The sequence below is a fragment of the Lynx canadensis genome, chromosome D3 (assembly GCF_007474595.2).
Source record: "Lynx canadensis isolate LIC74 chromosome D3, mLynCan4.pri.v2, whole genome shotgun sequence".
In the NCBI taxonomy this organism is placed as follows: Eukaryota; Metazoa; Chordata; class Mammalia; order Carnivora; family Felidae; genus Lynx; species Lynx canadensis.
This window is the reverse complement of record NC_044314.2, coordinates 41698625-41726614: the sequence shown is the minus strand read 5'-3', so window position 1 is coordinate 41726614 and position 27990 is coordinate 41698625. Positions and strand designations below refer to the sequence as shown.

General features: G+C 37.7%; 1 protein-coding gene across 1 annotated transcript in view; it reads right to left on the bottom strand.

Moving 5' to 3' along the window:
• Window positions 1-948: 948 nt before the first annotated feature.
• Window positions 949-27990, bottom strand: part of DSC3 (desmocollin 3) — a 40674-nt gene continuing 13632 nt past the window's right edge. The window contains exons 7-16 of the mRNA XM_032595331.1: window positions 25497-25663; window positions 22320-22454; window positions 21767-21952; window positions 15153-15409; window positions 14900-15042; window positions 13566-13790; window positions 11135-11359; window positions 8295-8416; window positions 3404-3661; window positions 949-1225 (exon numbers count right to left, since the gene is read on the bottom strand). Of these exons, the coding sequence (XP_032451222.1) occupies window positions 1028-1225; window positions 3404-3661; window positions 8295-8416; window positions 11135-11359; window positions 13566-13790; window positions 14900-15042; window positions 15153-15409; window positions 21767-21952; window positions 22320-22454; window positions 25497-25663 (1916 nt within the window). The 3' untranslated portion in view covers window positions 949-1027. The remainder of the gene's footprint in view (window positions 1226-3403; window positions 3662-8294; window positions 8417-11134; window positions 11360-13565; window positions 13791-14899; window positions 15043-15152; window positions 15410-21766; window positions 21953-22319; window positions 22455-25496; window positions 25664-27990) is intronic.

Sequence of the window (27990 nt, the reverse complement as noted above, 5' to 3'; positions counted from 1 at the left end):
CTCTCTCTCTCTCTCTCCTATCTATCTATGTATCTATCTATCTCTCTACTCTCTCTATATCTTCAGTAGTCCTGAATCTCAGGGAAAAAGATGTTTATACTTAGGATTACAATCTCAACAGAAGATCTTTGGTGTTTTTTGTTCAAATACTGACAATAACTCTGTATAGTGAACATAGTTCTCTTTCTTGAGAATAAGGAAACTTAGATATATTCCTCATAATAATCCTTCTCCAAACCATAAAGCACACACTCAAAAGCATAAAAACAACACAATTTTTCAGTCTACAATTTCCTGTTGTAGTTTAACATGGTGGCTATGTATTTTTTAAGACCTTATTAGGGAAACCAAGCAGACAGAACTAACTGCCCTTCATGATCTAGTTGCCAACCAGAAGGAAAATGAAATTCTAGTGGTCTTTGGAGCTACTAACTCAGTGGTACAAAATTTTTAAAGAGCTAAAAATTGCAGTACAGTTTACCATAATGTTTGATATAATCCTATTAACTTAAATCTGGAATAAGAACAGAATTTCTAGCCCAGATAGCTGTTCTATATTCAATCAAGTACAGCATAGTTATCATTGGACTGATATTAACTAAACACATTTGTTGGAAAGCTATCTATAAAGAATAGCAGATCCTTTATAGACCTTAAATCCAATGTTACAGCATGATTTTGCTAGCTGTCTATTTATTTTGCAATAAAGAAGGCAAAATACGTTTTAACATTTCAAACTTCTTGGAAAAGATAAGCAACAAATTGCTATAAAACTACAAATTGGTAAATAGTACAATTAAAAATTTAGAAAACTTCATATCTATTTTTCTAATATATATGTTAAAAACACATATCTATATATATTAGAAATTGAAATTCTAATATATATCTAGCTAAATATATACATATATGTATGTACATATATACATATATGTATATATCAGCAATTGAAATTGAACTTTAAATATCCCTTTTGGAAACGTCCAGAATGTCTGGCAAAAACACATCTCATTGTAGCACATTAACATTATCTCTTTGTGCATGTTTCTGCTAATGTAGTAAATTTGGCTCCCAAATTATTTAAAAAGTCAAGGCCATCTTCTTCCTGTTTTTCGCTGCAGCACCCTACAGAACCAGCTGGAGATCCCTTTCCTTCATAGTTATACGTAAGGACATAATCTTGAGATGGCACATGGTTTTCATTCTGATTACACAGATGCAATTTCTGTAAAATAAACAAACAAAAAAAAAGGATTGTATTGTTGTATTATTTTAAGTATTCTTAAACATATGAACATAAAATTTATTATTTTATTTACCTTTTATGTCTAATTTTTAACCAGTGTGTCCTCTAATGGAGTCCTACATACAAAAAATGCACATGATTGGTCGATATCACAACCATACCATAAAGTCAGTATATGTTACATTTCTAGTAATCCATACAAATAAAAAAAATTATATATATACAAATGTTATATTTATGTATATTTAAATTATCATTAAATGCTTAACTCTAAACTTTCTATCTGGAGTTCGGGCTAATCCACAAAACGGTGACACTATGCGTGGTGGCCTAGAATTTGACGTTGGATGTCGGAACAGTCCGGGTTTTGAGTCCCAGCTCTGGCTGTACCAGCTACGTATGTGACTTTGAGCAGGTCACTAAACATCTCCCAGTCTCACTTCTCACTCTCTTTACATCTAAAATGGGAACATACGCAGTGACTATCTCACGATAATGATGACATAATAGCGCATGAAAAATACTCTTCCTTCGCCCAGCACATAGTAAATATTCAAAAAACATTAACTAAAACCACTACTACATGCAGTTTTAAAGTAGGCAAGAATTATCACATTGGTTTCAGAATGACGTTTTCCGAGATAGCCAAAACATGACAAAATAGAGAGATGCGCAAGACATTTTAGTGAAATTAAAAATACTCAACATAACCCGGATTGCAAAAACCAGCCCTTTGCACTGGAGAGGCCATGCATTCAGCCACATCCACCCTCACAGTCTGTTACTGGCCAGCTTGTCTAACCCCCCAGCTCCTCCTCCTCACCTGTGTGCCCCCTGCCTCTCTAGCCCAGAGCTTATTTCCTTGGCTTATGTTATCAAGTGTCTTTCTTCACGACCGCTTCAGCCTCGTATCCCATTATGTGATGTGCACATTAAAGAACACCCCTAGGAGTGCTTCTTAAGCTTCACTCCTTCCCAGCCTGATCTTACATGAATACTGACTGTCTAGAAACAGAAAAGAGATTAACACTTGAATTTGACGAGAAAAAAATATGCTATGGACATGCCATAAGCTATAGCCGCGTCACAGAAAGGTGCCTAGTTGCAATCCATTAAAGGATTAAGGGCTTCTGGTCCACTGTTGGTGTTACAATGGTACTGGCACACTCTGATAAAAAGAAAACTTAGTACCAGGAAGAATATTCAATCCAGTGGTTCTCTACCCAGGTGGCACATGTGAATTGCCTGAGGAGTTTTAAAAATAATAATACTAGGGCCGCCTGGGTGGCTTAGTCAGTTAAGTGTCTGACTTGGGCTCAGGTCATGATCTCCCATCTCATGGGTTCCAGTCCCACATTGGACTCTGTGCTGACAGCTCAGAGCCTGCAGCCTGCTTCAGATTCTGTGTCTCCCTCTCTCTCTGCCCCTCCCCCACCCTCAAAAATAAATACAAATTTAAAATAATAATAATAATAATAAGCCAAACCAATTAAATCCAAATCCTTCAAGGTGGAGCACAGGCATTAATATCTTTTAAAAGCTCCAGGGGATTTTGATGTGGTCCCAGGACTCAAAAATGATGATTTAATCCCTCCTTTGTTTTACATCCTTGCTGTCCCCTGAATAAAAATGTTTTATATATGAATGGTGCTTTTTACATTAAATATAGTTTATACAGCTCATATTATTTAATGTTCATCCTAGAATTGTGTGCAGATGTTTTTTTTTTTTTTTTTTTTCAGAGAGAGATGTAGATTTGATTGGGGGAGTTTTGTGATTGTAGGGAGTAAGATTTTTTTTTCACATTCTTCTATATGAAAATAATTCCTGAGGTAAACTACATCTAGAAGTGGCATGTGGCTTTAGGTTGGATATTAGAAACTTCCAGATCTCATGAGATTTTAGAAATTGAAAGAAATATGACAGATGGAATAAAATCTCTTTTATGTTAAATAATGTAACAAAATCAAAGGGCATGGGGGTGGGGAGGCGTGGAGGAGGGCAATGCTGGGAAGGACCAGAGAATGAAAGAGAAAAGATACATTGAAAAGATACATAGGGAAAAGCAACTTCTGCAACTGTATGCTAATTTCAATTTCCTCTTGTTCTACACTTGGATATTTAAACCGTAGAATGGAAACGCTGAGGGAAACTCACTTCACCAAGGCGGGGCTGGGTGAAATTATGCCACTCGGAGTAGGTGTGTCTGCAGTTGTCCGTCTCCACGTGTCCTCCCCTGCAGGAGTCCAGGGTGTGATGATGCCCCGTCCCCCGGCACGATTCCAGGGTCTGGTGTCCGCCTTTCACCATTTCAATGGTCTCCTGCCCTCCATTCTTCATTCCTGATCCCATGGTACCGCAAAAGCCTTGGCCAGAGTTATTGACTGTCTGGGTCATAAACCCATTGGCAGAACACTGAAATAAAATAAAATAAGACCATTTGTATCAGGAGGAAATGGATCCCAAGTGATAAGAAGGCAAGGGAGAGAGAATGTTTATTCAACGTTTTATTGATTCATCCGTTCATTAACAGACATTTGTATTTTCTAATTGTGTGCCCGGTCTAGGGATACAAAGATGGGCATGATCCCTCACCAGCTCTAAGAAGCTCTTATTCCAGTGAGGCAGAAAAATCAGATGATTACTTTAAGAATGTATACGTAGGCGAATGCAGAATGCTATAGAAACACTGAGGAACACATTAAAATCCACATCCAGAGAGAGTAAGTGGAGAAGTCTGAGAGTAGGGGCTCCGACTGAGAAATGGGAGGAAAAAACCACCACCTGCAGGAAGGTCTACAGGCAAAGGCAACGGGGTGCTTTGGGGGTCTTCAGCTTCAGCCTGTTGAGAGTGGCTGCCACATAGGGTTCAGGGTGAGAGAAGAAGTGGAGAGGTTATAAAAGGCCAGAGAATATAAAGATCCATATGCCATGCTAAAAAATATAGACTATCATGAAGATTACGGAGACTCAAAGAAGGGTTTTAATAGACAGGCAAGGCACATATTTTTAAAAAGTCATTCTAGGCAATAATGTAAAAGACAAATAAGGAGACAATAAGTTGAGTGTCACAGATATCAGAGAGATATCACAGATATCACCTGAACCATTCTAGGTGAACCATGATAAGGATCTAAGCCAAAGTAGAAGCAAAGATGACTCACAGTGGCTGGACCCCATACAAAGTTTACTGGCAGTTAGATGGATGAAGCAGCAAATGGAAGGAATTATTCCTATGTGCTCTGCTTGTGCAACTCCAGATGGCATAATTCCCTGAAGTTGGGATGAAGGATGTGCTTGTGGGTGAGAGGAGGGGGAACAATTCAATTTGGGGCATGGCAAGTTTAAGAAACCTGTGGATGTCCACAATGCATATATGAATATGGAGCTCAGGTAGGGGAGCTGAGCTGACGCTATAATTCCAGAAGTCACCACCATATAGGTGGTAGTTGAAGTCACAGGGATAAATTATAACACCCAGGGAAAATGGTAGACTAAACAAAAAGAAGGCTAATAACAGAACACAAGAACAAATGTTTTAAGGGGTTGGTAAAGGAATTAGAAGACAGAACTGATCTGAAATAGCAACTGAAAGAATGAAGGAATCCAAAAGACAAACTCTGAAGCCATGCAGAGAGGATTATGGTAAGGAGAAAACATCAAAGCTGTTTAAGAACTGGTCCGAGTAAAGTAATAACCTCTCAGATTCAAGTAAAAGAGTGGCCACTGGTGATCTGTGTCAAAAGAATTTCCACGAAGTGCTGAATGAACAGGAACGAATGTCATGGAGAAATCGAGTATTAAATCTCTCAAAGAGTTCAGTTTCAAAGAAAAAGAGACATGGAGGGAACTAGAGCAGACAGAGTTGAGGGAATGTTTGAAGATGAAAAAGACTTGATTCAACAGTAACTTAATGCTGGAACCTCAGTTGGAAGTCTGGGCCATGGGTGAGAAGTCGAGTTACTGTGGCAACCTCAGGGTGTCAGTTCTAATTATAAACCGTTACTTTCAGACAAGACCTCCATTAAAATCAGGCTCCGTTGTGCCATCTTCTTGCCAATTTGTTTTTCTTCTATTGAATATGCAGAGTCTCTAACTAAACTGGAAGATTTTCAAGTTCAGATGATTTGGAGTTTCAGATATTTCAGAGTCTGAAATGTATCTATAAATGTCATACATAGTATCTCATTGCCTTAGAAAATTATACCAGAAAGGAGAACTAAAAAGTAGCCATTTGGTGGCGCTGCTGCCCTATATTTTTTGCTTAGGTTGTTGCTACCTTGAAATTCTATTTAAAAAAAAAAAAAAAAAATCCTGATTATCAAATCTCCTTGATGGTATAATTTTTGTCATTATAAATACATGTTCAGAGATCACGCAAGCTAATACCGGGAGACTTGAAGATAAACTAAAACCAAAGCTGAGTCCACAGTTCCTTGTTTCACATTCTATTCTCTGTTCCTTCCTGACCATCTCCAGGTGCTCTGCCCAAAGTTTATTCTCACATGGTATCAACAGCTCCTTTTCCACGTCAATGATTTCCAGGTTTAACTTCTCCAGTCCTGACTTTTCAACCAGCTCCTAACCCCATCTGAACTGCCTCTGACTTAAACTTAGCTCTAAAAGTAACATCATCATCTTTACTCATTGTACTAAAATGAGCTTACCCATTCACTACAAAGTTTTGTTACATTTAAAAAAAAATTTTTTTTAATGTTTTATTTATTTTTGAAAGAGACAGAGCGTGAGTGGGGAGGGGCAGAGAGGCAGAGAGGGAGACACAGAATCTGAAGCAGGCTCTGGGCTCTAAGCGGTCAGCACAGAACCCGACACCGGGCTCGAACTCACAAACTGCGAGATCCTGACCTGAGCTGAAGTCAGATGCTTAACTGACTGAGCCACCCAGGCGCCCCTGTTACATTTTGCAAAAATATGCCTAAAATTATGTTCTGGTATAAATTAATAATCCCAAGTCCTTCTGAGAAGTGCTCCTAACAGAGAACAGGTAAATAGGTGTGAGTATGTTATGGTGAAATGGCCAATTAATACCATCAGCTCCAGCATCAAATGGTAAAGAATAAATATGAAGAACATCTCAATCATTCCATTCTCAGATATAAAATAAGATCTTACTTTGAGCCAAGGACTATCAGGGACTAAATGGATTTTCTGAATGGAAAAATAATTACAGGGCTCCACATGGAGGCATGTCAAGCACAGGAGGGCTATGACTTTGCATGATGGTGGGAGGAGGTTAAAGAGAGAAAGTCAGTAAGAAAGGTATCTTTGACATATCAAAGGCTTGATATGAAGTCACTGTCCCTGGCTGTGGCCTCTGTCACTTTGGCTTCACTTTTTATTTTGTTACTCTAGAGTTAATAAGCTATCATTTACATATTGGAAATATTGATTATCCTTATTTTAATTTTCCAGTTATCATTAGACTACTAGAGTTATCGCCTGCTTAAACTATAGCAAGATTCTAATCCTTGAACTTCCCCATCCTTAGTGTCTTCCTGTTCTCACTGATCACCCTACTGACTCAGCATCATGCTGTTCCCATTATGCCAATCTATGCAGAAAAACTTTCACTGGCCCTTCCTTTCCAAGAAGATAAACCCCAAATCCTTAGTGTGGCATATGATAGCCCCATCTCTTACATCCTCTCCCCCAAAACCCTAAGTTTCAAGCTTCTATTCTAAAACACCATTTCTTCCATCTCAAAACAACTTCTTTACTATTTGTTGAATAATCCCTAAACTTTGTCATCCCCTTTTTCATTCTTTATTTTTTAATTTCATGTTTATTTATTTCTTTTGAGAGAGAGAGAGAGAGAGAGTGAGAGGGGAAGGAGTAGAAAGTGGGGGAGACACAGAATCCCAAGCAGGCTTTGCGCTGCACAGAGCCCAAGGCGGCTCATTAACTGCAAGATCATGACCTGAGCTGAAATCAAGACTCAACCAACTGAGGCACCCGGGCGCCCCTCCTGTTTTATTCTTAAGGCTGTTTTCCTCCTCTTTAACTATTCCCACAATCTCTCCACTTTCAACCCCTTCTCACTCTTTCAGCTACAGAGTGATCTGTACCTCTTTCACCAGGCCCTTCAGGTTGATCCAGACAACATGAATGCACTTATGTATCACAAGTGTCTTCGAACTAACAGTGCTCTGTCATGGTGCCAATGTTTACTGAAATGTTCCTACTTATTTTTCCCATAGAAGTAGATTCAACTGCTCACAAGTACACTGAAATCTTTTTGAGGGAAAAATATGCCTTGTAAGAACTCTTGAAATATATGCGCCCCCCCCCCCCCGCCGCCAAAGAAGAAGCCTAGTACTAAGCACCTCAGCAGTCCCAAGAAATACATAAGGAAAGAAAGTGGCAATAATCTTCCAAGTAATCTACCCTCCACCATATAAAAATATATATCTCTTTGGTATTTTCTTAATTTATCGTCAGAACTTTTAGTAGGTTTTTCCCCCATTATATATGATCAAAGAGAGAAACAAATGATATCTGGAAATGTACATGGTACAGAGCAGCTGAAACACTGTTATTATAATAAATCCACATCAAAAAGTTTTAAATCATAGCACTAGAGGGTGGAAAAATGATAATTAAAACAACACATGTCTTTTTGTAATTTTTTCAATGTTTTATTTATTCTTAAGAGAGAGAGAAACAGAGCATGAATGAATGAGGGGCAGAATGAGAGAGAAACACAGAATCCAAAGCAGGCTCCAGGCTCCGAGCTGTCAGCACAGAGCCCGATGCGGGGCTTGAACTCACAAGCCATGGGATCATGACCTGAACCGAAGTCAGACACAACTGACTGAGCCACCCAGGTGCCCCAAAACAACACATGTTTTAAGAATTCTAATAAATGCCACTACATAAATATCTGAATATCGGCAGATAAAATACTTATGCCTACAAAATCTGACCAAATTAAAAACATAAGTTAACCCCTAAATTTCAAAATAACTTCAGGAGAATCAGTAAAAGAAATTATGGCAGATATTCAGAGATACTCATTTAAAACACTTACCACCTTATCATCTCCAGGTGCTTCTGTGTTTGATATGATTAAGTTTTGCTGTGCTAAATCTTCAGGAAAACCTTTTCTTTTTTTGGCACCAAAAACTCCACATACCAAAGTTAGCAATACAGCTGCATTTAAAAAAAATAAAATAAAAGTTTAACATACATGGAATAAAATACTCATCTTTTATTTTTTATTACCTCAAGTGCACAGGAGGAAAACCACTAACCACGGTCCCATGAATTACCTTGGCCTTTCTAAATTAATAGGCCATGATTTAGCTTGGATTTTAAAAATGTGAATTAATTATATGTGTGTGTGTATATATATATATATATATATATATATTTATTTATTTATTTAAGTTTATTTCTTTTGAGAGACTCAGAGACAGCACAAGTGGGGAAGGGGTAGAGAGAGGGGGAGAGACAGAGAAGAGAGAGAGAATCCCAAACAGGCCCCATTGCAGGGCTCAAACTCATGAAACCGTGATATTGTGACCTGAGCCTAAACTCAGAGTCAGACACATAACCGACTGGGCCATCCAGCAGCCCCATTAATTATATGTATATTTTGATAATAGTTCTTTTAAGGGTTCGAATTCTATCTATCATGCATGTTAAAGTATTCACAATCGTGGATTAAATAGTAAATTTTCAAAAAATTCAATGACATTAATTTAAGACAGTGACTTTAAGAGATTTACTCATTCCCAAAAAAACGGTTTGCCTGTATGAAAAGCGTGACAAACATACTTTTTTTCTAGAATATCTTATCTCCAAGTCTCTTAATTAAAACTACTCCGTATTTTGTCTATTCAAAATTTTCACTCTATGTCATACCTGTGGGAGGTTGAAATATGTGTCAATAAGATTAGCAGTAATAATAATAACGGTTAATAATCACAGTTCCTTACAATGTTCCACAGGCGCCTCCACCAAGGATGGCCAAACTGCAGCCCCAAACCCCTTCCCATGAATTTTTTGGATGACCACATGTTTTTGAATGGCCCACGAACTATGGTTTTTACATTTTTAAATGTTTTTTTTAAAATCAAAAGAATAGTAGTTCATTACATGTGAAAATTATATGAAAGTCAAAGTTTAGCATCCATTAATAAAGTTCTTTTGGAACGCAGGCATGCCCATCATTTAAATATTTTCTATGGCTGCTTTCCTACTAGCAGGGTAGATTTCCCTGGTTATATGTGAAACCACATGGCCTGCAAAATGTAAAATATATACTATCCAGCCCTTTACAGAAAAAGGGTACCAATCTCTGCCTATTCTATGTGGCCACTTGTTAAACTTTCTGGTTCCGTGTCCTACCCCACTCTCTTGATCCACTCCACTCCAGCCACACCAGTGCCCCTGTCATGCCTTGACTTCTCCAGCTACCCTCTCACCTCAGGGCCTTTGTGCTGACCTCTGACTGAAAAACTCTTTCCCCCAAGTACTGTACTTAGCTGACTCTTTGACCTTTCACAAAAATCATTGAAGATAACCTTGTCAGGCCTGCCAAACCATCCACTGAAAACCGGAGTCACTAGCCCTAATCCTCCCCCAACACCACACACACACACACACACACACACACACACACACGCTCCACAGCACTACAGCTCCTAATTATTTCGCTCTATTTTTTCCTCCACAGCATTTCACTTATTTATTAGTTTATTGTCACAAGGCACACTGTTTGCATTTGGTTTTGTCTGTTTTGTTCACTGATGACTCCCAAGCACCTGGACAATTTCTGGAATATAGTAGGTGCTCAATGTATATTTATTTTGTTGAGTTGTTGAAAAATAATGAGCATTGTACTGTTTGAGCTTTTCACATGAGTTACCCAATTAATGCTCAGTGCTGCCCCATAAAGGAGGCTACAAATACCCCCTTTCACAGATGGGGAAACTGAAGCACAGTTAAGTAACTCGCCTCCGGTCTCATGGCTTGCAAATGATAGAGCTGGGATACGAACTCAATGGTTTGGTGCCTGGGTCTTGCTCTTAACCACTAGTCCTATCACAGAACAAAGGAACAACAGCTAATCTAGGCTGGAAGAGTGGATGGAAATAAAAAAAAAAAAAAAGAGGATAAAATATGGTACCATTGGGAATGACACAACTGACAAGCAAGAGGTTAAAAAAAATCCAAAACTGGCAAGATACATCCAAGAAGAGATATTGCTGTGATCCGAGTAAGTGCCCTAAGTCCGTGGCTGAATGATAAGAGATCACAGTGGCTGATAGTGGACTTTCATACGGCAGTAGTTTTAGAGTGTTGATTTTGCCCTAAAAGGGGTAGTACTAGGACCAAGAAATGGAAACTATACGTTGCCAGATTTGGAAAAATCTAAGGAACTTTAAGCAGCCCTGTCCAAATATGAAATTTTGTATCACAAAAAGGATCTTGTTCCTTCTTCCCGAAAATATTCCATCAGAAATCTGATAATAACACGAAAGCAATTTGTAATGAGGACTCACCCCGGCTGGACAGTTGGACAAGATTACTTTTTAAAGACTTTTTCCTGCACTCAGACATTTGTGAGATATAGATAGATAGATAGATAGATAGAGATATAGATTTTTTTTTTAGTTTCTTTTTTAATGTTTATTTTTGAAACAGAAAGACAGAGCACCAGCGGGGGAGGGGCAGAGAGAGAGGGAAACACAGAATCGCAAGCAGGCTCCAGGCTCTGAGCTGTCAGCACAGAGCTTGATGTAGGGCTAGAACTCAGGGACTGCAAGATCATGACCGGAGCCGAAATCAGACGCTCAACCGACTAAGCCACCCAGGGCCCCTTTTTGTGATATATTTTAACTTTAAATAGGCAAAAGGACTTACAAAATAGTAATGCTATGCCCAGCAGTATGGCCAGGATCGCCCATTTTCCGAGTATTACTCCTGCGCTCCTTCGGGTCGGCAGACATTGACTTGGATGAGTACAATCACACAGATTAACTCTCACGGTTTTTGTTGCAGATTGACCTTCTCTATCTTTTACAGTAATAGGAACACTGTATTCCTGAAATTCAGCATTTTTCTGATATGAAAGACGGGCAGCTGTATCTGAAAGAAAATGAAAGAATTATATTTTTAATGGACATTTACTTCTAGCATTTGTTTCATCACACTTGTTTCTAAACATGTTATTCTCAAGAAACCACCTGCCACATGAAAATGAATAAAAATGGACAACTACCTTCTATTATTCTATCTTCTATTCTATTCTTAGTGCTACCTTTATCAGCACTAATATTACCATGTATGTGTTGCCCATCGTAACTTTCTAGAAGAGAGGCTTAGAGAAATAACTTGGCATTGGAGTGACCCAGTAGCATTTCTGCAGTATTTAATATTACTTATCTATATCCTTATTTACAAACCAATGATGCTAGATTGGCTCTTGACACACACTTCAACCATTTTTCTATAGTACCAGTTTATGGTACTTATAAAGAATTAACAATTGTTACACACAAAGCATGTCCGAAGTCAACATTCTCTTATCCATTTATTTTCTGGTATCTGTCCATTATCTTTATGTACAAGGTAACTTTTCAAAGTACAATAGACCCTTTGTTATTATGCCTTCCCTCTAGAAGTAATCTCAATACCACAAAGCTAGTTAATGCCACCCAGGCTGGGTATAAGGCTTACATAAAAACAGATGTATCTGTATCATAACAATATGTTCTTATCAACTATGATATTTCCCCAATAGTCTTGATACCTACTGTAATGACTTCATTATCAACTGATCAAAAGCTCCATGCATTTTCAATGCCAATCACAACCTTCTGAGTTTTGCAGTAAGTGAAATGAAGAAGTAGCACCATGCACATCCTGGAAGTCATCTGTAATGTCTAAGCCTTTCTTAAACGCACTGTTGCAGCTGTTAAGAACTTCAAAGACTTCTGCCTGCATCTCAAATGTAGAGCTCCCCAGAGGAGAGTGAATTACTGCTAAGGTTTAGATGGAACCCTCCCATCTCCTATTGTGGCTAAGGTAAAATCCTCCAAATTCTTCTCCTCCCTCAAGACCACAAGCTGTACCATAGTCACCTCTGCTGTCCTTGTCACTCAACTCTGCCCTCTTCAAACTGTCCTGTCACCAATGTCACCTTGTTAAGACAAATCTGGGCACAGCATTCCTTACTGGCACACTCCCAGTGCATTCCTGCTGTCACTGACTGTACAAAAGTCAGTCTCCTCAGCTTACTACATAAGGTGCTTCATCACCAGATTCCATCGCCACTCCCCCCCACCCCAACTCTCTGGGCATTCCTGCTAAAACCTAAACTCTAACACTGGTTTATTTATCCCCTTAGCATTTTCCTTCTTTATGCATATTTATTAACCAATTATTTATTAAACAATCACTTATTAAGCAGTTAGTATCTACTAACCACTGGGCTAGGTGCTGGCGAAACACAAATGAATCACAACTATCCTGAGAAACTCATGTATTGGAAAAGAAAGGTAAACAGGTGATAACACAACACAAAAGGAGGTATAATAAAGGTACAAAAGGTCATGGTGCTACTCCTTCTACTTCAAGAAAGACTTCGTAGATGTGAGCATCTGAATTGCCATCATGTCTGTCTTGTTAATCTCTACATGTATCACCAGGGTCAGAACGGTGCATAGTAGATGGTAGGGGCTCCATAAGAACCTCATGAATGAATACCAAGCTATGAAATGGGAAGGGTAGTATTCTAGGAAGAAAGGATAGCATACACAAAAATTCAATTGTATGGAAGAGAATGTATAGTAAGAAAACAGCAGTGAATGGTGGCTGAAATATAGAACTACACTCCCCCAGAAATCACTATCACAGGATGCTGTCCTGACAGCTCCCATCCAACATCTCTGTCCATAGCTCACCATGCTTCTTTCCAGAACACCATAGAGTGCTTGCCTCCTATACCCACAGTCTCATTTCCAGAGTTTGCTTACACTAAAATTTAAACGCCCCATCTCTGTTCTCTCTTCACCTCCCTGGAGCCACTTTAAAACCACACCGGAAACAATTCGTCTTAATGATAAGTTGCCCAATATTTTCAGCAAAGCTTTTTTGTCTTTGTTGTAAATGTAAATTTTGCCTTCATAAAAAATGATAATTTCTTTCATTTTATATACAATATAAAGATCCCATCATAATATTTGTAAATGGTTGAATTAGACTTCTAAAATATGTTAATAAGAATATTTTAGCAAACAAATTCACCCTCAGTTATTTTAGAGCATATAAATCATTACTGTTTATTAAATACCATTAACTTTGGTGAGGGTCCACATTCTGTTCATTTCTGGAGAAGTGTCTGCCAAGCTGAAATAAAATGGAGGGCCATGGATAGGTTCATCAGGATCGACAGCTGAAATGTCAGTATACCTCATCTTTGGTTTGCAAATTGTTACATAACTTTGAAGTATTTCTGGTGGGTTATCATTCATATCTTCAATGTTAACTGCAAGTGTTCCAGTACATGATCTACCATCTAGGAAGAAAGGTAAAAGATTTAGTGTAGTTTTATGCATTAACATTTTCTTAATAAAATAAATTAACTACCTTCTATATATGATATATGTTTCCTCAAATAAGCTGATATTAGAAAAAATGGTAAATAAGAATGTAGAAGAATAAATGAAACCTGTAGATCATCTAAAATAAGTACTGCCATTGATAATATCAGTTACAACTGCCAATAAACTTTTTGCCAGGATCACTACCAAACAAGAAAAATCAATGTGTGAACTCTGTATTCGCAGGGGTACCCTCTGGTACAGATGTTAATGAGCACTAGAAAGGCTACAAAAAGTTATTCTAATCTTGGTACACATTTAATCCACTTAGCAAGATTTTGAAAATATATGATGCTTGGGTTCCCCAAATATTCTGATTCATTTCATCTAAGTCAATGCTACAAAATGATTTTTTTAATTTTTTAAATGTTTATTTATTTTTGAAAGACAGACAGAACGTGAGCATGGGAGGGACACAGAGAGCGGGAGACACAGAATCTGAAGCAGGTTTCAGGCTCTGAGCTGTCAGCACAGAGTCCCATGCAGGGCTTGAACTCACGGTGAGATCATGACCTGAGCCGACGTGAGATTCTTAACTGACTGAGCCACCCAGGTGCCCCTACAAAATGATTTTTTAAGTGCCCCAAGTTATTGTAATATGAAGCCAGGATTAAGAAACCCTGAGTTGTTTTAAGCAACAGAATTCAAGCAAAGGGTCACTGTGACCTAATAATCAGCTAAGTTACTCAAAGATTCGATTTAAAATGGCATGAAAAGATCTAGAAGATTCTGGTGAGATCGTCTCATCCGATCCAAGACTTAAGTTTCCTCTTTGCCCTCCAACAAAGAGATCTATAAGCATGTGAGGTCCCACCATGCTGGGGATATAAAGATAAATAAATGGCTTCTTGTTGCTATGAAGGTTCACCTCGTTAAACGATTAAGGGAAATAGGAACCGTCTTCAAAGTAATTTCTGACAATTCAAAAATACCCATCACAACAATTCTGCACAATAATAATTACAGCTTATTGTCCAATTCCTCCTAAGATACCATATTAAATAAAATTAACATTTTTTTTTACCTTGGTCTATTGCCAGGACTGTTATATTATATAAGTCATTTCTGGGAGTCATGGCCTCCCGGTCCAGGATTTTGGAAGTTGTGATTGACCCTGAAATCTCATCAATGGTGATCCATCCTTTAGGATCATGCAATTTTTTGTACCTATTAATATAAAATAAAAAGTCTTCAGCAATATAAAACATATTAAAATAAATTACTGTCTCAATTATTACAAATACATTATTAGTATGTGGTTACAGACTTCTTCATACCTTATGCCACTGGCACTTCTAGTTTCAGGGTCATATGCCTTATAACCATTGACCTTTGACCCCACTACTGAGTGTTCTTGAATCCGTACATACTGGGCTGCAGGGCTACATTCGGGTCCTTCATCCTGATCCCTCACGTGAACTGTGACCAAGGCTCTGTTCATGGTTGTTCTGAGTGCAAAATCTCGAGTAAATGGAGCTTCATTGCTTACTCCAATTTCCAGGGTCACTTGGTGGTTTTCTTCATAATTCAGTGGCTTTTTAAAAAAGCACATGCATATCAGCATCAGTGTAAAATACCTTTGGAATTTCAAATAACAAGTGAGCATCTGCAAATATGAACAGTGGTGCATAAATTCTATGCTCCCATTCAATCAATATGGACTTTTACCCTTTGCTAAAGAGACAGGTGATTCTTCACTAAGCCTTTAGCAAGAGTGGTCCAAAAGTTTCTACAGATGGTTTTATGGAGTTGTGGAAAAACAATTCCAGTTATACTCTCATAGTTCATTCTTACTAAGGAAGATTACTCTGAACCTGGAGACAATGCAGAGAGATGACAATGTTTTTATGACCCTGCTTTAGAGCGCTAACAGACCAGCCGAAGGGGCATCTAACTCCAGGGGAACGCAATTTTGTTTGACTCACTACTTCCTATTGACTATGTCCATTTCCTTAACCACCACACTATAATCCCTCTGCTACACTATGCTGCTTAATTGGTTCACCAGCCTCTAAAAACATTTAAGTGAATCCTTTGACTATAATTGATTTTTAGACAGCGAATCAAGAAAACCCATAATAACATTATTTTACATTGTACTGCAAATTTGAAGTATTTTTTTTATTTGATTCTCTTTCTGCTTATCAAAACCAACACTGGCTGACCATTGAACAAAATAAAAAATGAGGAGTAACATTTTTATTTTAAACCTTTCCCCATACCTAGCTATTTTCAAGCTGAGATACTAATATCATAAGTCCGCTAAGAAGTCAAGAAAATTTCTGAATCTTAGAATCCACAAAATATAGGTGAAATTTTTTAAAAATTTTTTATGAACATTCTAGAAAGCAGAGAGGCAAGAAGGGAAAAAGAATTAATATGTTTATCTATTGCTAATGAACACTCTCACAAATTACATGTGTTGATATATGATCATGCAGAGAATGAAAGCATTCATTGGAGATAAGGCATGGATAGAAAGTCAGGAAACAGCTGCTGCTCTGGGAGAGGTGCAGTGATTTGATCAGGGCCACTTACTAAAGCCTTAGAATTTCTTTATGTAATTGTTCAAGGTTTGCACTGCATATTGGTTTAGAGGCTTAAAACTCTGCAAGATTGGAAATCTAGTAGGATGAAATCAGCGATTAATGAAAAACCAGGAATTCTCTTCCACCACACGGTAGCTTTAATGTTTCATCAATTTATTTTATATTTTTAATATTTATTTCTTTCAGGGAGAGTGCAAGTGGAGGAAGGGCCGAGAGAAGAGGACAGAGGATCCAAAGTGGGCTCTGCACTGACAGGCTAGCAGCTGTGAGCCCAACGTGGGGCTCAAACTCACAAACCGTGAGATCATGACCTGCGGTAAATAAAGTTGGACACTCAACCGACTGAGCCACCCAGGCACCTGTTTCATCAACTAAAAAAATGTTCAAAAATATCTTATATCTGCACTGAGATTCTAGTATCTCGCTAGAAAATGAAGTGCTGTTTTATGGCGGACTCTCTATGTTGAGAATGACCAAGTAGAGTATCTTCTTCATCAAGCCCATGTGCAACTGCCGCTGTTCAAATAGAAAGGAAATGCTGAGATGGAAAGATTACCCAGGACTGAGCTGAAGACTGCATCAGCTCAGGGTCTACAGTTCCAGAAAAGTTCTCCGACATGGACAATTATAACACAAGACCCAAGAACATGTAAGGCTTCTAAAAATAGAATAATAATATCCTACAGTTTACCAAGTGTTTTCACTTTCATTATTATAATTGAATAGCTACTAGGGAGGCAGAGAGAAGTATTATTTATATTCTATAGATAATACAGAGGCTAATTTCCAAGATCACGTAGCTATGCAAAGCAATTGAACATGGTGCTTAAGAGCATGTACTTGGAATCAAAGAGACCTTCACTCAAATCCTGTCCTACTGCATCCTAGCTGTGTCACTTTGGGTAAATTTCTTAATCTCTCTGACACTAAGTTTCGTCCTCTGCACAACTGTTGTAAGAATAACATTTATTTAACATTGTAAGCCCACAGCGAGTGCTTTACACTATAGGTTTTAGTAATCTCTCCGGCTGTCACGCAGCCAGTCGAAAGAAAAAGGTGATGTATTTTTTGTTAGCATCCAATATGATGCATAATAGGAGACACAAACTAACAAGACAATGTTTGGAAGCTTTGTTCAGATAAAGAAGTATATTTGAGCAATCTTTGGCTTGAATTACTGATTATTTAATTCTTTTTTGGTATAGAGGAATGAATAAAGTTCATTCCTATCCATTATTAAGTACACAGCCTATGTGAAAGAAAGATGGATTTCAAAATGCCTTGGTTATACAGTGTTTGATTTTAAAATAGAAGATACCTCATCAATGTTACAAAGTACTTACATATATAACTTAAGTACATGAACACAAATCTTTAGCAAGGTAAAAAATAAGGTACGTTTACATTTTTTAAATATTTGTTTACTTATTTTGAGACAGAGAGAAAGCAAGTGGTGGAGGGGCAGAGAGAGAGGGAGAGAGAGAATCCCAAGCAGACTCCACGCTATCAATGCAGAGCCTGACGCAGGGCTCAATCTCACAGACCAAAAAATCATGACCTGAGCTGATATCAAGAGTCAGACACTTAGCTGACTGAGCCACACAGGCTCCCGAAGGATACAATAACTTTAAAGACCAGTGCAGTTACCAAAGGATCTCTGTAATGAATTCAGGTTTTCTAAGGGGTTGCGTAAAATATAGAAAGGAAGATATACCATAGAGAATGCAAATTTTATTGCCCAAAATGTTAGAGAATATTATGAATGGCTTAAAGAAAGAAGGAGGTTAAAATAACCAAAGGAGCTAATAATAACAGAGGAAAGAGATAATTTAAAGAGTAAACTCAGATGGGGCGCCTGGGTGGCTCAGTCGGTTGAGCGTCCAGCTTCGGCTCGGGTCATGATCTCACAGTTTGTGGGTTCGAGCCCCACATCAGACTCTGTACTGATGGCTCAGAGCCTGGAGCCTGCTTCAAATTCTGTGTCTCCCTCTCTCTCTGCTCCTACCCTGCTCACGCTCTGTCTCTCTCTCTCCTTCAAAAATAAATAAAAAACATTTGAAAAAAAAGAGTAAACTCATAGAAGTAGAAATTTATTGAAGATACAAAAAGAGAAGACCTCCTTGTGCAACTGAAGTCATGATTTTATCAAGTCATGTAACCCAAGTATGGGAAAGAGGAGAGCTAAGGGGAACATGACCCCAAGGGTAGCACGCAGGAAGAATAGCACAGTAGCTCTGACAAAGGGTTCTGCATCAGGAATGTCTCAGTTTGCATCCTGGATCTGTCACCTTCTATCTCTATGAATGGGGGCAAGTGACTTTACTTCTTTTGACTCAGCCTCTTCATCTGAAAATGGGAAGAATGATAGGAACAACCACTGGGTTGTTATGAAAGTTAAAAATAAATCTTTGGAGTCCTGTATATTTTTGGAGGTTTTTTTTTTCCTTTACAATTTCAAAACATGGGAAAAGCAGCAAAATAAATTAATTTTATAAAGCATACCTAATATTGATTTAAACAGAAACTGTGCAAATTAAGAAAACTATATTTTTTATCGTAAAATGGGGATAATAATAGTATCGTATCCTAAAGGGGATATGACAACTAGTTAAAACCTACGTAAGGTGTTTAGTATCATTCCCTTGACATGAAAGGTGATCAGTACTTGGTAACTACTTTTAAAATTCTAAAAGAATTTCCTAGATATAAGAACTAGGATAGGGCGACTGGGTGGCTCAGTTGGTTAAGTGTCCGACTTCAGCCCAGGTCATGATCTCACAGTCTGTGAGTTCAAGCCCTGCATCGGGCTCTGGGCTCACAGCTCAGAGCCTGGAGCCTGCTTCAGATTCTGTGTCTTCCTCTCTTTCTGCCCCTCCCCTGTTCATGCTCTGTCTCTCTCTCTCTCAAAAATAAATAAAAACATTTAAAAAATGTAAAAAAATAACTAGGATATAATTATCAGTGCAACTATCTTATGTTTAAAGATAACGGGATTAAATGCATATAAATTTTATTGCAGAGGGAGGGGTGTGTGGATTTTCTATATTCTTCATATGTCCAATTAACTTAAATAACCAGTGAAAAAAAGGAAAGTATCACCATGTAATTGCTCTCTCTCCTAAAGAATCCTGGGATGGTACCCAGAAGCTGTTCACCAGAAATAAAATATTTCACCAGATGTTTATTAGTCACATGGAGTAAGAGATATTCTAGAATATAGTCTATTATTTCTGAAAATATGTGCAAACATCTTTCTTAACGTCTCTGTGATAAACATTCCTTGAGGAGAAAAAATCCACTCTGAATATGAAAAAAATCAAATGTGCCAACATACTATGATTTTTTTTTAAAGCTTCCTAAAATTCATTTTGTATTGGTCAAAAAACTCATAATAAAAATTTAATTCCTAGCATTACTTGATTTGGCCTCCCGAACCAAGATAAAATTATTGCGATTTAAAAAATAATAATAACAGGTCTTTAATAATGGCCTTGAATAGAGAGAACTGAGAAGTAGCCTTCTAACCAAGCAGTAGATACAAAACACTCTAAAAGGTCTGAGCATGGGTCTTTGACCTGAGCTACCGCAGCTGGCATAATCTACCCATCTTGGATCTCAAACTATTCCTTTGACTTATTTCTAGAAAGAAGGAAAGGTGGGGTTGAGGGGTATGCAGAGGAAGGTGTACGGGAGAAAACTTTAACAAAACATCTGTTGCCAATCACATCAATTTTGAGGCAAATGCTTGTCCAGCTTTGGAAACTGATGCATAGCAGCCTTTTTCAAAAGAATTACACACCACAGACCCTCAGCCTATCTGACTTAAGCTGCAGCTCTGGTGAACACCTCTACCATTTATACTGATAGACTCACACCTCAAGTGCACAAAGATTCAGCTCTTCAGATTCAAAGTTTGGTCCAAAGCTAAGGAGCTCTCTCTCAGGCAGGCACAGCCACGCCCAGAAGTGCAGGAGAGCTGAGGTTCCCTGGAAGCAACCTTCAACCAGTGAGGCATGGGTATCAACAATGGGAATTGATGGACAAATGCCCTGGGTACCACTTTTTGAGGAGATAATTCTGAAGTACATTCTACATGGTTCATTGCATGATTGAACACCAGAGGTGACTAAGTCAATAATGCAGACTTGATTGGCTTTTCGTTCTTTTCTGTCTTAATTTTCCATTTTTACTCTGGCTTTCTAGGATCCACTTCCTAAATAGTTTCCTTCACTGAGGTCCTTGCCTCGTGTTCTGCTTTCTGGAGAGTCCAAAGGAAGACTGACTGAGGTGGGCCAATACAAAGAAAATATGACCAGTACCACCTGCTTATTTCCTTTCCTACTACTATCAATTATAAAACTTCTTTTTTCTTAAGTGGCTGCTTTTAGTATTCAATTTGAGTGGATCATATTATAGAAAACTGAAATAGAGGGAGGTTTGATGTTGAGAGTCATCTGGAACAAATATATTTGACTATTCACATCTGGATAGAACTTGCCAAAGTTGATTACATAATCTGTGGAAATTTTTAGTGAGGAAATAATTACAAATAGATACTGTTGTATCAAAGTCTACACCATATTGTTGTTGGCAGGAAAGTTTGCTTTATTCAATGGATGACTCCTTTACCTGCCCATAGGACAATTTTCTTTCTTGTTCAGGGCTACAAATATAAAACCAAGGGTCCTTCCCAAATAGGGCCTTCTCTGCCCTCATAACCTGCACCCTAGAATGAAACAGGGCAACCAAAAACACAATATATAGAATAAACATATATGCTGTCTGATATAACACTGTATTTCACCCTCAAAATCACCTATAAAGGATCAGATACAACCAGGCATATATTCCAGAAAGAGAGTAAGTGAGAAGACTTTGGGCTTCTGAATTATATCATGTAAGGAATAGTTAAAGGAATTAGGAATATTTATCCCAGAGAAAGTAAGTTTCAAATGGACATAGCAACCTTTTCAAAAGAATTACACTTCTGTATAGGATTAGAGCCAGAACATTAAAGACAGAACCTAGACATGGGCTAGAAGGACAATAATTCGAGCACAGTAGAAGTAAGGACTTCTGAGAATCAGAGCTCTCCAAAAACAGAATAAGCTGCCAATGGAGATCCTCAGAACTGAGAATGTTCAAGCCTAAGCTAGGTGACTAATGACTGGCAACAAAATTATGGAAGAAAGACAGCATTCAATGGGAACAGTTGGACTAAACAGACGAAGCTCTATTCCATCTTGTGGATTCTTTGATCTGAAACTGTTTGGTTGATTAAACCAATAGTTGAAGAGAACTTGTTAACTTGCCAAGTTGTCAAGTGTCCATTATTACTGTACCTTTACAACGTACAAAACACCTTCATTAGTCTCTTTGTCTGTGCTGATTTTGAAATATCCATTCTCATTCCCCTTCAAAATGGTAAAATTGGCTCTCCAGTTGGCAGTGTTAATTAAATCCTTATCTTCTATAGGTATGCGTAAGATCTCCACATTGTATGCATTTTCCTCTACTGATGCTTCATACTGAAACAGAAAGAACCCATTAAAAACTTACTTTATAAAGAGAAGTTTTACAAAGAAAGTAAAGTATTTCTTCCACTCCAAAAGTATTGGTTCTTATAGTTTTTAGCTAGTGTATTTTAAAGCCATGAATCTCTCAAAGGATTATCTTTGAAATGAAAGAAATTCGTTATAAATGAAGACAAATGCTACAAGAGGATAAAATACTACTATGAGTAAATAAAGAAGATTTATATGTCAGTTGTTCAAACTTTAATTTTATTCATAAAATAAACATACATACTTCAAAGCATGACGCATGTTATTAATTTATATTAAATAACAAATAACAATTGACAAGTAGACATAGATTATGATATTATATACTTACAGTATTTTGTTTGAAAGTGGGTGCATTATCATTTGAATCTTTAACTGTTATGATGCAAGTTGATGTACTCATCAATCCAAATAATTGACCATCCATGTCTTGTACTTTCATTATCAGTGAGTACTTATCTACAGTCTGGAAACAAAGTAAATACTTAATTAGTTTTGAAAACATTTGCTCCAACTTATAAATGAAACTTCAGTTGTGTAGTCTTCCATTTGTGTGAATCCACGCTTTTATTTGATTCCATATTTGCAGACACTTTAAGAATTGGGTAGACAAGGATAAGCTGGAAAGGTAGACAGAGGTTAAATTACAAAGAGCCATACGAAGAATTTAGACATATTTTAATTGGCTAATAGGGAAAAGTTTTATAGGAGTCATAGGGGGAGCACAAAATAAGAACACTGGAGTTTCAGAAAGAATATTCTTAATGTAGATTCAGCATAATTTGAAGTAAACTGAGCTGAAAGTCAAAGAAATCAGTTAGAGGCTCCTAAGTGGCTGAGTCAGTTAAGCATGAGACTCTTGGTTTCAGCTCCGGTTATGATCCCACGGTTGGTGAGACTGAGCCGCATCAGGCTGTGTTGACAGTGCAGATCCTGCTAGGGATTCTCTCTCTCTCCCTCTCGCTCTGTCCCTCCCCTGCTCGCTCTCTCTCTCTCTCTCAAAATAAATAAATAAATTTTTAAAAGTTAAAAAAAAAAAAAAAGGAAACCAGTTAAAAAGCTCCTGAAATAGTCTAAGATAGGTGATCCACATCTGAGGCAGTGGCAATGAGGACAGAGAGTAAGGGTGACAGGAAAGCTTCTTGGGAGTTAGCATTTAGTAGGATGTGATGGTAGATTCTATATAAAATTTCAGAGAAGAGAGAGTTGAGAATTATGCTCAGGTGTCCTATTTGGATAAAGCAGAGGGGTATCACCAACCAATGTAGCAAATGCAGAAGGACAGCCTGTGCTCTGAGGAAGTGAGCACTAGCAGGGTGAGCAAAAATGGCCAAAAAGAATGAGTTGTGCCTGGCATATACTGAATTTTATGTGCCTATGGGAAATCTAAGGAGAAATGTTCAGAAGACACTTGGATGTGTGGCCCCCTACTTACAGGAGAGTTCATAGCCAGAAATACCACTCTGGGAGCCATTAGTATGTAGATGGTGGCTGAAATTGTAGCAGGCATCAGATTTATCGAAAAGAGGTTAAAGGATAAGAAGAGCTAAGGATAGAAGTAACAGTGGCATGTCAAGCATGGGGGAAGTAAGAAAACTAAGCGATGGACAATAAAAAGGAAAGATCAGAGAAACAGGAAAAGACCCAGAAATCCAAGAGAAGAGAGAGTTTTAGCAAGTGCCAACAATGGACAGGGGCTTTAGGTAACAGGTGGATTTGGCAACTGGGAGGTCACTGTTGACTTTCTGTGAACAGTTTTGCAAATGGTGGGGTGGTGACGGATGATGAATTGCTTACTTTGTGACACAATCCTGTTAACTTTCTCTTCTCTCTTACTATTCTTTAGCTATACCTTTTGGTTTTGTTTCATTTTGTTTTTTTACTTTTCTCCATTTTCTGGAAACCAACATTCTCACCCTGAGATGCTCCTCCTTAGGCTCCACTCTCTGATACCCTGCTTCTTCTTCCTCTAAATGCACTGGTTTTGTTTTTATAGCTCCCTTGTTCATTTCTTTATTTCCTGTGTTGTTCCCCACAACACACTGTGGCAGTTCCCCCCAAAATCCTGTTGACTTTTAAAAAAAAATTAAGTTTATTTGTATTTATTTTGAGAGGGAGATAGAGAGCAAGCAGGGCAAGGACAGAGAGATAGGGACATAGAATCCCAAGCAGGCTCCACACTATCAGCATAGAGCCCAACGTGGGGCTTGAACTCACAAACCCGTGAGATCACGATCTGAGCTGAAATCAAAAGTAGGATGTTCAACCCACTGAGCCACCCAGGCGCCCCTCTGTTGACTTTTTTTGATCAGGAAAGCAGACCTGGGTGTGACCACAAATCTGTATCTTACAGGCTGTGTGCCCTTAAATTATTTAATTTTTCTAAGCCTCACTGTCAATGTGTAAAAACTGAGGGAAAATGCTTGTTTTCACTTGGTCACTACATCAGCTCTACCTCTTCCACATATACAAAAAACACATTCATCTTGCTCCTTCAAACCTTCCCGTTTGTTATTATCATCATGTGCTTTATCACATAAAATGTACTGACCACACCCAAAAATAAAAATAATGACAAATAAAACCTTTGTACTATTTTTGATTCCTTTCCGTGGCTTCTCATCATCCCTTCCTTTTTCTTTGGCAACCAATTCCACTGATTACTTCTGTACATTATCTGCCCGAGTCATATCGATCCTTCTATTTGTGTTATTCAGGGTGCAGTGGGAACCACTGAGTGTTTTAATAGAGCTATTTTGTACACATGAAATTGATTAATCTGCCTCAGTCAGGAATTCAGGTCTGTGAGTTAAACACAGGCTGACAAAATAGAGCAAGAGTAACAAAAATTAGAAGATTGAGTTCAATGATTTGATTCTGGTGAGTCAATCAATCTTTCTGACTGTCACGTTTGTCCTCTATAGATTGGATGTAACAACCTATCTAGTCAAACGAGGAAATTATAAAGATCGAATATAATTATGCATAAAGAATTTGAACATAAAATGCTATATACCTGATAGTGTGCTAGTACTATGATCCAAATAGTGTTACAGATTTCATAATAAGCCATCAACTAATTCCTTCCTAATAAAAAGTACATATCCACAATAACTGGATAGGAATCAGCATGTGATCTAAACCCATGGAGCATGCAAAATTAATTGTCCTACATGAGAATTGAAGGCTTTCCTGAGCTGAAACCAATTAGTCACACATAAGAACAGAATAATATTCCACAGCAGCAACTTTCATAAGAAATGTATTTTGTTCCCACTCCTTCTAAACACCAATTGATCTGTATTTCTATTCCAATGGCTTTCCTTACATAAGGAAACAGAAGTCATATTTAAAAAAAAAAGCATGTAACATGCCTGGAAATTCTTATTGTCTTACACCTAAATAAAAGAAAATAGAAACTCCTAAGTTCACGGGAGAGCAAACCACAGTATATGGGGCAGGGATCTAAGCCCCTGGTAAAATTATATGCTAAGGAGTGGAAAGCTACCTCTCTGTCCAAATAATGAGCGACTGTGGTGATGACACCTGTGGTCGGATGCACAGAGAAGATCCCTGGGGACTTCGGGGTCTGCTCCAAAATGCTATACTTCAGGCGTGTGTGCATCGTATCTGGTTCATCTTTGTCTGTGGCACAAACCACTCCCACTGTAGTACCTACATGTTTTACAAAAAAAAAAAAAAAAAAAAAAGAAAAGAAAGAAAGAAAGAAAAGAAAAGAAAAAAGAAAAGAGTCTTTAATTTGCAGAACTGCAAAACATATTTATGAATATCTACACTTTTCAAATTTTGACAATGGTAGTGGAAATTTTAAATGGGTTTCTTATGAGACATGTTCCATCTTTCAATAGCACCAATGAAGAGGGCTTCAAATTTATGATATAAACACTATGAGACTCTATATCAAGGCACACTTCTACTTTGCTCACAGTTAAAAATGTTTGATAAGAAATTACTGAAAACTTATTTAAATGGCAATCAAGAATAATTTCAACACATATTCCCACATACTGCAATAACAAACTGAGCTGGAGAGAGAAATCATGTTTCCTAGGTAAATCAGATTTTTTAATTGAATTTCTGATTAATAGATAAACCAAGACTGACTTGGGGTGTAACTGTATAAGTGGTCAACTTGACCTTTCACAGTCTAGTCTCTATTCCAGTATTTTTTTCTTTTTTGTGCCAGTCTTTAACGTGTTTCATTATCTTTCACCCACTTAGCATCCACACCGCACTGCCCTCAGCCCCACTTAATCCTCGGTAAGGGATTTCATACTATTCATCCTTCAGGGAGAATTTAGGTCAATTGTTTCTTCATTTGGAGCTATTAATATTTGTCATCTGTATGGAATGTAAGAATATTGCTCAGGTAAAGGATTATACATATCAAAGAGTACAAACAGGTGGTATTGTCCAGTGTAAGGTCAGTGTTCCAATGCCCATGGAAATGTAATACATAGATCCACTTTGCCTATAGCCCAGTAAGGGCTGGCCTGAAGAACAAATACATAGACATATACAGTCACACAGATATTCACACACACACACACACACACACACACACATGCACACACACACACACATGTTTGCTGAAATACAGTATTTGAAGGAAATAAAAACCAATTAATGCCAGAAATATTAGTTTTAAATATTTTTCCCTGTAATATGTCTTTAAAATTTGTATATATGTGTGTGTACATGAACAGATACATACACACACACACACACACACACATACACACAGATAGATAAACATTATAGAGAATGTCCAGTTACATATTCACAAATAGTGACAAGACTTTTGCAGTGGATCAATATGAAGACATGAAGTAATTATCTTATTATGAGAAAACAAATGCTATTCATCTATGTTTGCATAGAAAAAAAGTTCCTAATCTTTTTAAGGCAGAATATTTTCTTCCTGAGATTTTACTGACAGGACACAAACACTATGTTAATTCTCTGGATTAAAAACTGTTTTAGTTATCACAGAAAATCCTCCGAAAATCTTCAAAACCCCTTTTCATGAGCAGTATACTTAAATATTAGTTGAGCACCCCATGTCCCCATGTCCCAAATTCTGTGTGTGAATTAAGGCAAACTCAAAGAACACCCAGCAGTTCAGAGTATCACAGCCCAAACTGGTCTGAACCTTCTCGTGTGGGTTGCTTAAAGTACCTTGGGTTCATCTGGGAATCAAAGTACTTGCCCTTGGTTCTCATCTATCACTATCAAAAAGAAGAGAATTCTCAAGAAAGACTTTGAAACTAATAATCTCTCTTTGAAAAAAAAGTAAATTGTACCAGAGCCACAGTCACTCTGAAGCTGAAAATATTATAGGTCATCTAATGTAATTAACTCCTTTTACAGGTCAGGGAACTCAAAGGGACTTCCACCATTTCCCACAGTGAATTAATAACAGACCCCAAATCAAAAACTAGGTTTTTTAAACTCCAAACCAACAATTTTTATTTTTTTAATTGTACCATATGAGTAATAAGGAGGCTAACATCTATGACATCAAATTATCCAAGTAAAATATAAAAGGGTATAGCAGATATAAAAATACACTGAAGACCTAAGTAACTACTAGAAACTTTAATAGGCAAGTTAGCAAAGTCACCCTTTATGAATGAGTCCACATTGTTTCAACTTTATTGTGAATGGCTACTTTCCATGTTGCAAGTCTCAGAAGACATCAGGGCCAACTAACCTGAACATTTTGGCTTTCCATGTCTGAGCAAGTGTTTAGAATATGTGATGTAAGCTTCTCTAGAGTTATCCCCATATTCATTCTAAATTGGAAGTAGTAAAGTAGCAGTTTTAAGAAAAGAGGTAATATAAATTAGAGCTTTAAAAAATTGTGTTCTCAGTAGATGTCATTTAACACCTCCTTAAATAAAACCTAATATAGGGGCGCCTGGGTGGCGCAGTCGGTTAAGCGTCCAACTTCAGCCAGGTCACGATCTCGCGGTCCGTGA